At 40.0% G+C, this 14,059-nt stretch overlaps 3 protein-coding genes across 3 annotated transcripts; 1 reads left to right on the forward strand and 2 right to left on the reverse strand.

Annotated features, from left to right (window-relative positions):
* The first annotated feature begins 2 nt into the window (after positions 1-2).
* CSUI_001825 (phosphoinositide phospholipase piplc) lies at positions 3-9,641 on the forward strand. The gene is made up of 10 exons (XM_068062028.1): positions 3-95; positions 1,258-1,318; positions 2,410-2,520; positions 3,576-3,690; positions 4,393-4,615; positions 5,214-5,373; positions 5,803-5,857; positions 6,894-7,037; positions 8,411-9,104; positions 9,448-9,641. The coding sequence occupies exons 2-9, from the start codon at positions 1,276-1,278 to the stop codon at positions 9,063-9,065; spliced, it is 1,506 nt and encodes a 501-aa protein (XP_067925994.1). The 5' UTR covers positions 3-95; positions 1,258-1,275; the 3' UTR covers positions 9,066-9,104; positions 9,448-9,641.
* Positions 9,642-10,565: 924 nt separating this feature from the next.
* On the reverse strand, positions 10,566-11,677 carry CSUI_001826 (uncharacterized protein; the record flags this gene model as incomplete). Its single annotated transcript, XM_068062029.1, has 1 exon — positions 10,566-11,677. A coding segment is annotated over exon 1 (192 nt), but the record flags the coding sequence as incomplete, so codon positions are not given.
* A 95-nt stretch (positions 11,678-11,772) lies between these two features.
* Positions 11,773-13,291, reverse strand: CSUI_001827 (uncharacterized protein; the record flags this gene model as incomplete). Its single annotated transcript, XM_068062030.1, has 1 exon — positions 11,773-13,291. A coding segment is annotated over one exon (615 nt), but the record flags the coding sequence as incomplete, so codon positions are not given.
* Positions 13,292-14,059: the final 768 nt, after the last annotated feature.

Raw genomic sequence — 14,059 nt, forward strand, 5'->3', positions numbered from 1 at the left:
CTACTACAGGTGGCGGGGGGGGAGAGCTAAACAATCCTTTTCCTGCAGGTGGCGCACAGCAGCAAGGAGACTTGAAAAATGAGACACTCAAACCTGTAAGGGAGATTGCCTTAAACATCATCATTCTCGAAATCCTAATCCTCGTCATAAGAAGATTCTTCTTCTCGACACATCACCCAGAAAGAAAGAGAAGAGACAAAGAAATACGAGGAGAATACATGTGTTTTGACTTCAGACGTAGCTTTGTCTCATGCTGCTCGTCTCTTATCTGTGTAGATATAGATAGACTATTCATCCAGCTATCCATCTATATATGTATATGTATGTGTGTATGTCTCTATAGACATGTATGTATGGATGATGGATTGAGTTTATACCTGGCAGTGAAGGGGGAGGGAGAAGTTGCACCCCAACGGGTCTATATATACAGATATATATATATACATATACAGATATATATATATATATATATATGTATATAGATAGAGAGATGGCTGATAGGTAGTTCCGTATACATGGGGGTTGTGTTTAGAGAGATAGAGGAGGGAGGGATATCTACACTTTGTTGTATCTTTTACATCTCAGTAGAGAAAGAGAAAGAAAAAAAGAAAAGAAAGAGCTGTGTTGATTAGGAGAGATAAGGGTTCCTCTATTACTAGTAGTAGTATATGCGTGCAGTAGGGCGTACGTGTTGTGGTATACTTGTCAAACTCATTCGTTCCTTCATTCATTGGTTGATACTTTGTCTCTCTTTCTTTTGATTCTCTCTTTCATCTTTCTTCGCCTACTTTTTCTTCTTTTGCTGATAGGTCGTTTTCGTGTTCTGCTTATGAGAGAAAGCTCTTCTTCTTGACTCGACCTTCCTCTAGAGTGCAGCGGGATGTCTTCTTCTCCCTTTTATTTCTTCTTCATCTTGTTGAAGGGTTCTCTTTATCTGTCTTTCCGTTTCTTCTTCTTTTCTTCATGCTGCTCTTCTTCATTCTCCTACCTCTCTCGACACTTTCAACTTCTCTCCTCTCTCGAAAGATGAACATAAACAACCTTTCTTTCTTTCTTTTCTTTCTTTCTTTCTTTGTTTTCTTTCTTCTTCGTGATCTTTATCATCTTTTTCTTTGCTTCGTTTTCTTAATCATCCTCGTCCTCCTCCGTCTCGTGTCTCAGGTGTATGTACACCTCGTTATCTATGAATATATGCATGCACATGCATGTATGTGAATGTGTGTGTGTGTGCTCTTATTGTTGCTATTATTCCTGTAGTATTACAATAAGATAGCCATGCGTGGGAGGAAGCTGAAGGCTTTCGATCAACCTAGAAATCGTAAGACTAAAGAAGGCAAAAAGAAACACACAGTCTCGCATTCATTCATTCGTTCATAGATGGAGTCTTACGATAATCTGCCTAACTTCATTTTGTCTCTTCGAAAAAGAAGAAGAAGAAGAAAAAAGAGTGGAAGGATCTGTTTCAGTCATGATGCTTTCTCCTCACTTCTTCTTCATTCTCTCTTCTTTCTTTCTTTCTTTCTTTTTCTCTCTTTTTAAGTCTTCAAGAATCGCATCACAATACACCTCACGTGGATGAACGTCCTCTTCTTCTTCCTCTTTCTACAATAGTAGTAGTAGTAATAGGAGAAGTAGTAGTAGTACTACTATTCATACTACTACTACTAGGACTTCTACTCCTAGTAGTAGTAGTAGTAGCCCTAGTATGACTACACCTAGTGGCCATGCTGTTGTCCTTCCTCATCTTCATCGTCAGAATACGGCGCTTCCTTCCTTCTCCCTCCCTTCATTCGTTACATACAAATATCGATAGATAGCTTCATAGATATATCTATGTATCTCTATATATGTATATATACTGTCTCTACATGTGTATATATATGTGTGGGGTGGCGCAGGGGATTAGAAGACATGCATTCTCAGCCTTCCTGCAGCAGTTGCTCCTTTTCACGTGAAAGGTGACTCTGAAGAATCTCTAGAGATAGATAGATTAAAGATAGATAGATAGATAGATAGATTAAAGAAAGATAGATAGGTGAAGATTTTGTAGAAGAGTGTAGAATGATGGGTAGTAGTAGTAGTGGTAGTTGCAGTGTATATACATCAGTATCATCGTCAGGTACAGCTTAGTCAGTTGCCTCTATTCTTATCGTCACTGCTAATACGAGTAGTGCTGAACTTTCCTTCTTTTTCTTTCTCTTCTTCTATTTCTAAAGGGGGAAGAACCTCCAAAAAGTTAGAAAGGTCTCTCTCTCACACACATACAAGATCTTTTTCCATTCAACTCTCTCTCTTTCTCTTTTCTTTCTCTTTTTCTTTCTTTCTTTTTGTCTATCACCTTGTGACTTTTGGGGGTGTGTAGATTCTTGGCTCTTCTTCTTCTTGTTGTTCTTTTTATTCTTTTCGTAGCGTTGGATATATCGAGTATGCCGGAGTCGAGGCTCCTTCGATTTGCGAGGAACTTTCCCTACGAGTTTGCCGCCTTTAATCAGAAATTCCTTACACGCGTCTACCCCGCAGGTAAAGACAAAAAGAAGAACAAGAAGAAGAAAAGAGAAAGAGAAAGAAGAAGAAAAGAGAAAGAAGAAGAAGAGAAGAAAGAAGAGGAGGAGGAAATGTAGAAGGTTTGCTTTTTATCTTACCGCCGACCCGCTCTCTTCTTTTGGATCTTTCTTCTTCTTCTTATTTGTATTCTTCAATAGACATACTTTCGCTCTCTCATCATTCTTATCAGATATATATTATATAGATTTGTGTGTCTTTCTGTCTTTTTCCATTCTTTCTTTTTTCGCATGTCTATCGCATGAGCAACGCGTTTCTTTTGTTCTTCTTCACGTGCATGCATGCGCGCCCACCACTTTCTACCTTTCGTGGTTCGATCTCTTTTCGTCTTCTTCATCTTTCACTCGTTCATAAGAGCGATACTAGAGGGAATTTTCAATGAGAACTTCTACGAGGTAGGAAATCTGGCCTGTCAAAACGTCTTCTTCTTGTTAATTTGAGATAGGTAGAGAGATAGAAAGAATAGAGATAGGTCGATAGAGAGATAGATAGACAGACTAACGTAAACTGAGAGAGAGAGAATTCGGTAGATCAAAGACAGATAGGAGGGGCAGGCATTCATGGAATTCGAGAGAAAACTTTGTCCCGTCAATCGTATAGAGAATAAGTGTCCTCCGCTTATCTACCCATCTATGTATCTTCAATCTATCATCTTTCTCTCTCTCTCCATCTATCTTTAGTCTACCTCTATCCATGCATATATAGATATAGATAGACACGTGTCAACAGATGTCTATCGGCACGTCTTTATCCAGGGTAGATAGGTATGGGTGATCGGTGTGGGTATATGTTGTATGAATAGAGGGGAGATTGGAGATAGAGAGGAGGCCTGTTTCTCTCTCTCTTCTTCTTGTATTCTTTGTCTAGCTGTCTGATATGTCTTCTTTCTCTCCATGTCTGGCTTCTTCTTCTCTCTTCTTCTTCTCCTCTTCGTCTTCTTCTTTTTCTTTTCGTCTTCGTTGGAGAGACAGTGCGTGTGTCTGTCTTTGCTTCTTCTTCTTGTGCTTGTGTAGGGACAAGGTTGGCGAGTAGTAATTTTTCTCCAGTCATTCCGTGGCTCTTTGGATCGCAAATTGTCGCCTTAAATCTCCAGTCTCTAGGCAACCCAACGATTCTTAATGAAGGAAGGTATCAGCCATACGAAAAAGAAAGAAAGAAAGAAACAAGAGGCAGAAGAAAAAGAAAAAGAAGATGATGAGGACGTTGCATCGTTCTTTCCCTCTGTCATGCCCTTCTTTCTTTCCTTCCTTATTTCTTTCGCCTGACGTGCAGCTCCATTTTACTTCTTCTTTTGCTCCATGAATGAGAGGTTTCGTATGGATTCTCCCCTTCTGTCTCTGCCTTTTCTTCATGCTACAGGAGGTCCTGGTGTATGTACACCCATCGGAGAGATACATACACAGGCACAAACCCTAAACATATAAAGAAAAAAAGAAGTTCCAATATATATATATATGTGATATACATATACCCAGAGATAGGTTGATAGATCTAGAGAGATGTGTCTTTGTATAGACGATGAGGTATATATGGATGGATGACATAGTATTCTTGTGTGCTGTATGGAATCTATCTCCTGGAAGAGAGAGAAGTCACTTCCCCTCCTTCTTCTGTCTATTTTCTCTTCGTTACTTTTCTCTCTCTCTCTCTTTTTCTCGAGAAAGGCCTTTCACTTTCTTCCTCTCTCCCATTCCTCTGTCTCTCTTTTTCTGTTGTATCTCTCTCTTTCTCTCTCTGTCTCCCTCCGTCTTTCTCTCTGTCTCTGTATCTTCTTTCTGTCTGGCTGTTCCTCTCTCTCTTTCGGTTTATCTGTCTTTGTGTGTCTTGCAGATTTTTGGAGAACGGCGGGGCGTCGAGTGGATATGTTTTGAAGCCGTCGATTCTTCGATTGCCTTCGAAGCCTTTCATTCCCACCTCTCCACATCTTGTCGATCCTTTCAACTTCTTACATTCTCCTTGTGGCACTTCTTCTTCTTCACGTCTCGATTCTGAAGAGTCTCCAAGACGCCCCCACCCGCCTGGCGATGATAGGCCCATACATCTCACGATCAAGGTAGTCAAAGAAAGAAACAAAGAAAGAAAAAGAAAGAAAGAGAAAGAAAGAAAGAAGGCACGAAACAAGCTTCTTTTCCTGTCCCTCTCTTTCTTTCCGTATCTCTATCTTTGTATCTATTCTTCTTTCTTCTGTCTGGGGAAGGTCTTTTCTGAGAGACTTCTTCCTAGTGTATGGATGCCTGTTGTGTCTCTATCTTATCTTAAGAGAAGGAGAAGAAGAAGAAGAAGAGAGATCTCTTGTCTTTAGAGTGTGCTTCTTTTCCTTCTTCTTCTTCTTGTCTTCTTCATTAGTAGACTCCTTTCTTCAACTCTCGGCCACTTTCGCTTCTCATGAGAAGGTAACTCTAAACAGGAAGAAGAAGAATGTTGTGCGGTCTCTTTTTAGAGTTTTCTTCTGAAGATCAAGAAAGATGTGAATCATAGATAGCATTCCAAAGATGAAGAAGAAAAAGAAAAGAAAGAGATTGACGTTCTGTCTGTCTTTTTCTCTCTTCTTCAGAAGGGACGGCTGGGGTGGGTGTACATACACCTCACCAAACCTCTCTGCGACCCGTTTTTCTTTCTTTTTCTTTTTTTTCTTTCTTTTCTCTTTGTAGATTTTGTCGGCTCATCAGTTACCTCGGCCTTTGCCGGATGCGTGGAAGAAGGGATCCTCTACCATGCAAAAGTTTACAAATCGAAAGAAGAGGGGTTCTTCCTCTTCTTCCTCAGATCTCTCCTGTCCCTTTGTATCCGTCTCTCTACACGGCATTAAAGGTAAGAAAAGACCTCCCAACTCCTCATCCGTCTATCTCTGTCTCTTACGTGTCTCTCTATCTTTAGTCGATCTGTCTACGTATCTCTCTCTCTTTAATCAGTTTATCTTTCTTTCTTCTTGCCTTTCTCCCTTTTTTCGCTTCATCTTTCACTTTCACACTTTTCTCCCGACTAGAGAAGGAAATACTTGTTCATGGGGGATGTACAGCATCACTCTTATCGAGAAAAGATGGTCGTTCGAAATCTTCGCGGATTGATAGGAGGCGAAAGAGTTCAACTCCCCAAAGGCTCTATGTAGAGACATCGATATATGCATGCATGCATGCATGATGCTTATCACCATGTGTGTGCTGTATGTACACCCCAGTATGTGTGGATAGATAGATTTTGCCTTTCTGTTTTTTGTACTTTTCGTTTCTCACTATAAAGAGGATACACGTGCTTTCAGAACTCCCACGGTCATGAACAATGGCTTCAATCCAAGGTAAGTCTGCTGCTTTCTTTCTCTTCTTCTATCTCTTTCTCTTCTTTTTTCTTCACCTTGTCTTCTTTTTCCATCCTTAACAGAGACAGCATTCATCGCATCTTCCATGTATGTCCTGGCGCGGTGACATTCGGTTTAGCAGCCTCTGCACCTTAAGATTTTCTTCTTCTGCCCTTGTTTCATATTTGACAATTTCCACCGCTCTTGGCTCTCCTTCTTCCATGCCTCTTCTCTCTATAATCCAAATTTGTTTCTCTCTCTCTCTCTCTATATATATATATATGTATATGCATCTTTGAGTATATAGAGAGGTAGCTAGATTAAAGACGGGTGGATAGATTTAAGATAGACGTAAGATGAAAGATAGGTGTACTTCTATCGTATGTCTGTCCGCGTGTATAGAGAGTAGGTTGCTTATTCAGGGGTGGAGATGTATAGACGTTTTCTGTATTATGCAGAAATTGCATATAGCATGTATCCTCTATAAAGGTCTGTGTGTCTCTGTATCTACACCTCCAAATCGAGCTAGTTGCTGTTGCATTCCTTCTCTCTCTCTCTCTAATGATCTGTATCGTACATACTTCATGAAAGACCTTCTCCTCGGCGTGAAAGCACATGGGGATTCCCGTATACACTTGACATCCTCTTCTTGCCGTATATACATCTCTCTATCTAGACACATGTATATATGTACATTAATGTATATGCCTCCATGTATGAGAACTTGTGTCTATACATATGTATGTACTGACTGAATATCGGAGAGAAGTCTTTCTTTCTTAGTTTCTCTTATCTTTCTTTCCATGAGAGGCTCCCTCCTGTCTCCACGCCCTGTGGAAGCATACATACACACCTCCACCACACTTTTGTCTCTCCCCCTCAACTCCCTCATCGTCTCCTTCTCTTCTTCTTCTTCATTCTCTGTCTCCCTATCTCTAATCTACCTCTCTACTCACCTGTCTATTTCAATCTTTCATCCTCCTGTCTTTTTCTTCTTTCTTTCTTTCTGTCTTTCTTTGTTTCTGTTGCGTTGTAGGTGGTCGTGTGGGGAATCTACATTTGAGTGTTTTGTCTACTTTCCGTCTTTATGTCTAATTCTGTTCAAAGTCAAGTCAGCCGATTCAGTACGAAGCGAATTCCTAGCCGCAGCGGCCTTTCCTCTCCACGCTATACGACAAGGGTATGCACCCCGATCTCTCTTTTGTCTGTCTGTCTATCTATCTACCTATCTCTCTTTAATCTATGTATGTCTCTTCAATATGTGTCTCTGTGGATCTTCAGTCTGTCTCACTATCTATCTATCTGTCTTCAGTCGATCTGTTTCAAACGTTAAAAGACACGCGTTCATATAGACACATAGGGAAAGAGAGAGGGAGAGAGAGAGAGGTGTATGCTTAGACATAGATCTCTTTCTAGATTCAAGATAGGAAGACGTAAAGGCAGTTTCTTTGTAGGAGCAGTAGAAGTAGTAGTAGTAGGAGTTAGGTGGGGTCTCAGGCGAGACAGAGTCACTACAGCAAAGAGCTCGCAGAGTTGATAGAAGAGTAGAGAGATAGATACTACATCTACTAATGGATCTCCCCATCTCTAAACTTGCATGCGTTGCAAGGGAAACTACACAGGCAAATTGAATAAGACATGTTTTCTCTATCTATCTCCATCTCTCTCACAGTAGAACGAAGAGGAGTCAAGATTGCAACACGTATCTAAAGAGAGAGAAAGAGTGACAGATAGAGACTTATTTTGGAGAGAGAACACACAATGAAAGAGAGAAAGATAGAGAGAGAGAGATGAGTGAAGATGCTTCTTTTCTCTCGTTGGTCCTAGTGGACTTGTTGTGTATTGCTTATCTATGTAGGGGGGTGTTTGCATGCGTTTAATTCTCTCTCTTGTCTGGGGATAGATTTCTGAGGGTGTTTTTTGTGGGTCTGTCATTCCATTTGGGAAGACTCTAGCTCTTTTCTTTCTAGAAAAGCTTACGACATCTCCTGTATCCTGAACTTCTTCTTCATACATCTCCTTCTATCTCTATGGACGTATATACAGAGTGATAGAGATAGAGGTATTATAGATGGAGATATCCGCCATCTTTGTTTCGCCTTTTCTCCTCAAAAGAGAGTGTAGTGTCACACACCTCTGTAGGTGGCATATACACATATACACCCTACATGTACTTCTTCTCCATACATAAAGGCATACACACATCTTCATACATATTTGTACATACATATACCTGTCGTATTCATCCAGACATCAAAAGCATACGGCCTACGAGAGACTAGAGGAAATGTAAGAAGACTCTAGCAAGAAACGAATGACTCAGTCAAACACATACATACACTGCAACATGTAGAGACATACAGATGTATGGATATATATATATATGTATATATGTATATATAGTGTATCGGCATCTTTCATTTGTGTGTAAATGGTTGGATTCCTTTTGAATGTGTCTTTCTCTGTTTTTTCTTTTCTTTTCTTTTCTTTCTCTCTTTCTTTTTATGTGTGTTTTTTTTCTTCTTCTTCTTCTTGTCTTGTGTTGTGTGCTAGGGTCCGTTGGATATCTTTATTCGATTCAAAGTTTCGCATGCTAAGATGGTCTGGACTGTTGGTCTACTGCCGAATTGTTTCTCTCGATACACATCGTCATTCTCAGCACCCCGTGAGAGAAGTCTCAAAGAACAATTTAAAACTCACCTCTGCCTCTTCTCTGTACAAATCTCCTCCCCCTCCTCCTCCTTCTTCTCTTCCTTCTCTTCTTCTTCAGCAGGGGACGGCGAGTAGCAAGTGCGGGGGTTCGAGCCGCGGCAGTAGTGGTAGGGGTGGGAGTCATTTGCTCTCTTCTCAGAAAAAGGACCCTACCGCGAATTCTCAGCAGAAGACCAAGAAGAAGAAGAAGAAGGATGATAATGATGCTGTATCGACAGGAGCTTCTCTTTCGTCTTCTTCTTCTTATCTTGCGAGGGCGGGAGGAGAGAAGGGGAGTGGGGAGAACGAGGCGATAGTTGCCTATAGTAGTAGTCATAGTAGGGACAATTCATCTAGTCTCTATACGGATAGGAGAAGGAGAAGTTTCCAGCATGACGAGGAGGATGACAAGAAGAAGAAGAAGAGTCAAGATGATGGCGGTGACGTTGCAGGAGATAGTCGGAGTTCTTCTTCTTCTTTTTCTTCTTCCAGAACGAAAGAGGAAGAAGAAGAATGAAGAGTCGCTGACATGCCTAGACAAACCGATCCATTTTATGTAAGTGAGGAAGCGCCTCTAGTCTTTCTCTTTCTTTCTCTTCTATCTTGACTGACGCGCCTCTCTAAACACTCTTCTCTATGTATCTGCATTTCTCTCTCTACAAATAGATATAGATATATAGATATGGATATATAGATATAGATATAGAGAGATATGTTTATGCATATGTATGTGTGTATCTATCATGTGCATGGGATTCGTTAAAAATCTATGTCTCGTTGACTATGGAGCTGAAGACGTGAAGGTGTTGTGGTGTATATACACCTCATGATTGTTTTCTTGCTATTTCGTATGGTTCTTCTTCTGGTCTTTTTTTTTTCTCTCTCTCTTTTCCTTGCAGGCCGTCGGTCTCCATCAAAAGAGAAGATTAACGACCCTCGTGCTGACAAAGAGGTCCCTACCCCTCTCTAACTCTTTCATATTCTCGCCTTTATCAGCTCTTCTGTCCTTTTTTTCTTCGCTCTTTTCATCGACATAAACTTCTTCTTCTCCCTCTCTTTCTTTTCTCTGAAATATCGAGAAAAAGTGTACCCTGTCTCTTTTACCTTTCTTGACGCAGGCTCTATTCCACTCGTCTTCTCCCTTTAGCCTCACCTCAGTGCCAGCAGACATGCAGACACACGCATTAACATAGATAGAATTAAGATAGATAGATAGATAGGTTGAAGATAGATTAAAGATAGATATATGGAGATAAGTACAACGGAGATAGACCGATAGACAAGAGATTGACGGCAGGTAGATAGATCGGTAGAAGAAAGATAGATGGAGTGAGTCCTCAGTAGACTTCCTGTGCTTGTCTTTCTCTCTCTCTCGTCCTGAAGAAAGGAAGGGACCGCCCCGTTGCCAGTCCAATTCGATTCTCCCACTCATTTAGCTATATAGAGAGATCAAAGATAGATAGATAGACAGATCAAAGATAGAAAGATAGATTAAAGATAGATAGGTAGATGGATAGATCAAAGATCGATTGAATGAAACTTAGCGATGAAAGCGTTGACACACGCCGTACATCTACAGAAGGTTAGGTATGTATCCTCTATCATGCCGCTAATAGCTAATATGACTCCTGGCTAGCTAGCTAGCTAGGCACAAACCAGCTTGTTCTTTTTTAGATTGAAATACATCGCTGAGGAGAGAAGAGGATTAGGTCAGCAGCAGCCCTTTGATCGAGATGTCTTTGCGGGAAGTCCAAAGAGGAAGATAGAAGAGATAGATACCTCTCAGTCTCTAAGTCATCTATCTTCTACCTATATACTCAGACATATAATGTGTAGACGTGTCTAGTCATTCCTTTCGTATCTCTTCCCCCCTCGCTCGTGAATTTTCCGTTTCTTCACTCGAAGAGGAAGAAAGATTTCTCTCTTCCACAATTCCTCCTTTCTTCCTAACCTCGTCAGAGGTCTTTAGAGAAGGAAAGAAGAGAGAAAGAAGGAAAGAAAAGAAGAGGAAATTTTACCAAAAAGTATTGCGAACAACTTCGTCATGGAATTGGGAGACATTGTACGAACGCAAAACAAAGTCCCGAGGACGATCGGGGAGGAGAGACACCAAGGGGCGAGGCCTTCCAAGGAAGAAAAGAAATTCATGAACAAGAAACAAACTGACAAGAAAAAGAAAAAGAAGAAAGAAAATGGGACTCCCCCCTTCATCGGAAAGACACGAAAGAGAGATACACCACGAGAAGGACCTTTCTTCTTATTTCTCTCCTCTCGACCACCATCGATCGTTCATCTTCAATAAGTGACTAGAAGGGCGGGCCGTTGAGCCATCCGTCGAATCATTCATTAACTACTCTCTCTTTTCTTCTGCTTTGTCCGGGGTGTATCGACACTACCCATACAAACGCATGCATGTTACTCTGCATGCAAGGGACACCAATAAGAAGAAGAATGAAAAGACTTCCTTCCTTACACTAACTAGGACTACTACTACTAGTACTACTAAGAATCTATCTATCCGGATAGAAACTTCCTCTCCGTCCCTTGTCCTCTCTTTAGACACGAATTACTATCGAACCCCTAGCTCGATAAAAGTCTTTTTACGTACTCTTCAAAAGACAATCTTTCTTCTTTTCTTCTCCTCTTCTCGACAAAGTCTCTTTCTTTCAGCACGGCTCTAAAGAAAGAGGAAAGTCAATTGGTCTCTCTTCTTGCTCTTTTCCTCTTCTACATTCATCACGAAAAAGAAGAACTTCACAAAGAAAGAAAAGAACGCTCGATCTAGACAATACCATCCACCCACACACACTATCTATCTAATTATCTATCTAGGATCGATCGATTGATTTGTCGATCTCTCTCTTGATCCATCAATCATATCTTTCCTCAGATGCATACAATGAAACGACAGAAGCACAAAAAGATGAAGAGAAGAAAGAAAAAGTTTCTTTACACCTCGCTTTCTCTTCTATTTCCGCTTCTTCTGCTTGGGGCACCTTCCCTATTATTGTTGCATGCAACAACATTTACATACACTTGAACCATACAAAGAAATTCCTACCCAATTAATCCCTCACTCAATATCTACACATCTGTATGTATATATCTATATACATATATACTTACATGAGTATATAAATACATATATATATATATATATATATCTGTATACATATATATTTATATACTCAGTGTTTATATATATATATATATATATACATGTTATGTACACATATGAGTGAAGATAGGAAGGTGAGTGATACTCGGGGTGATTGTCGTGAGGTGTATGTACACATGAAGATGTATGTGGAAGGAGAGAAAGAAAGAAAGACAAGAAAGAAAAAGAGAGAGGAAGAAAAATACCCAAGAGGCGAAAAAGAAAATAAACCTGATTGACTTCACATGAAAGAAAGCAAACCTCTTCTCTTACTTCTCTTACCCATTCTGCTCTTTCGACCAATCCACGGCTTACTCATTTTTCTTTATCTAGCTATCTTTCATCTCTCCATCTATCTAGACTTCTTTCTTTGCTCTGTCCCCTATGGTCAGAGATCTTCTTCCTTCCTTTTTTCTTCCTTTTCTTCTTCGTCTCTTCAACCTAAGCAAAGCTCCTTTCTTCACACGCTTCTGTCTTCCTCTTCTTTCGCTTATTCCACTAATATATATATGTGCACATATACAGAGAGAGAGATAGATCTATAGACGCACCTGTATAATTAGTAGCTTGGTAATCTCAACAAACCACATCTATACATAGATATATATATATATATTTATATATCCACATATACATATGCAAACGAGCTCTACGTATGCATACACAGAGAGATATGTATATCTCTTTCCTGTGAGGCACACAGGTGTATAGAACCTACATACTTCTCCCATGACACATGTATCTCTCTATCCCCCCCTCTCCTCTCTCTCGATTGTCTTCTCTTCTCTTCTCTTTCTCTATCCTTTCTTTCTTTCTTCCTATCCTTCTACCTTTCTGTCTTTCTCTCATTGGTCGTATCTCTTGACTACTTCCACATCTCTCTCTCTGTACACATACAACGTATCTCTATCTCTCTATCTCCTCTCTCTGTCATTATCATCATCTTGATCTTCTTCTCTCTCTTGACCTCCTCAAGAGGAGGAAGAAGAGAAGAGAAACCCCCCCTGACTAGAGTTCTTTTCACTCTCTTTTTCTTTCTTGTGCCCTTCTTTAACCGTTAGAAGCTGGAGATAGAAGACTCTTCCTTCTAGCTGACTCTTGAAGCGAATGAGATTCTGGGGCAAAAAGTTCGATGCGATGTATTGCACGAGGCTTGTTAAAATACTTCTTGTGCTTCGATTCTCCCCTCCTGCTTTACTTCGTATATCTGAAAGAACGACGCCGTTTCCTATAAGACGGGGAGACGGCCGTAGACCTGTTATGAGGGAGATCGACGCCTTCGCTTTCTTCTTTCTGATGAAGCTGAATCGAGTGTCTTGGGTGATATGTGTCGATACAACGACAATGGAATCTCCATCGAGCTGACGTGAAAAGAGAAGAGTCAAGGCCTGGTTGAGAATTGAACGTGGAGGGACAGCATATTCTCTCTTTCCATACGCAGACCGCGAAACTTCAACACGAAGAATAGCTACAGATGTCCTAAAAAGAAAGAAAGAAAGATGAGAGGAGGAAGAGGAGGAGGAGAAGAGGGAGATGAAAGAAGGTATGTGACGTAGAGAAAGGAGAGAGACGAGGAGACAGACAAGACATGAGACAGGGAGGGGTGTAAGAGAAAAAGAAAGAATAGAAAGATGAAGGAAAGCTAAGGAGTGGATAAGAATGAGAGTGAAGATGGAAGAAGAAAAAAGAAGAAAATCTCGAAGCGGCAAAAAGGAATGAAAGAAAGAGAGATTTAATTAATGAAATAAATTTTGTTGAAGATTTTGAATCGTTCCTTCGCTTCAAGAAGACCTTTACAGGAGAGCATGAGATCTTTATCTACTGAGATGCTATCTATCTATCTTTCATCTATCTATCTATCTATCTTTAATCTATCTGTCTATCTTTAATCTATCTATCTTTCTATCTCTAATCTATCTATCTATCTATTGATCTATAATATATCCATCTATATATCTTTATTCGACCATCATGACCTCCTGTACTTTCTTTCTTCGCTCCAAAGAAACACCTACACTAAACACATATATATATATATATATATATATACATATGTATATGGTTAGTCTACATGTTTCTTATATATGTATATATCTATCTATCTATATATATATAGGGAGAGAGAGAAAGAGATAGGGAGGTCGATGACTGCTAGGAGAAGATAGGGAGTAACCTTTATAGGGCATGTAGAGACAACATGTACGATGTATGACGTGACAGACCACGTGTATGTCTATCATCTATAGATAGATAGATAGATAGATAGATTAAAGATAGATAGATTAAAGATAGATAGATAGATTAAAGATAGATAGATTAAAGATAGATAGATAGATAGATTAAAGATAGATAGA

Source organism: Cystoisospora suis (genome assembly GCF_002600585.1).
Source record: "Cystoisospora suis strain Wien I chromosome Unknown contig_738, whole genome shotgun sequence".
NCBI lineage: Eukaryota > Apicomplexa > Conoidasida > Eucoccidiorida > Sarcocystidae > Cystoisospora > Cystoisospora suis.

Bases quoted from the DNA above. Each gene is read 5' to 3' on its own strand.
- CSUI_001825 (XM_068062028.1), top strand. From the start codon at position 1,276: ATGCGTGGGAGGAAGCTGAAGGCTTTCGATCAACCTAGAAATC. The intron at 5,858-6,893 runs GTAAGTCTGCTG...GTTGCGTTGTAG, and splicing joins AACAATGGCTTCAATCCAAG to GTGGTCGTGTGGGGAATCTA. The intron at 7,038-8,410 runs GTATGCACCCCG...GTTGTGTGCTAG, and splicing joins CTCCACGCTATACGACAAGG to GGTCCGTTGGATATCTTTAT.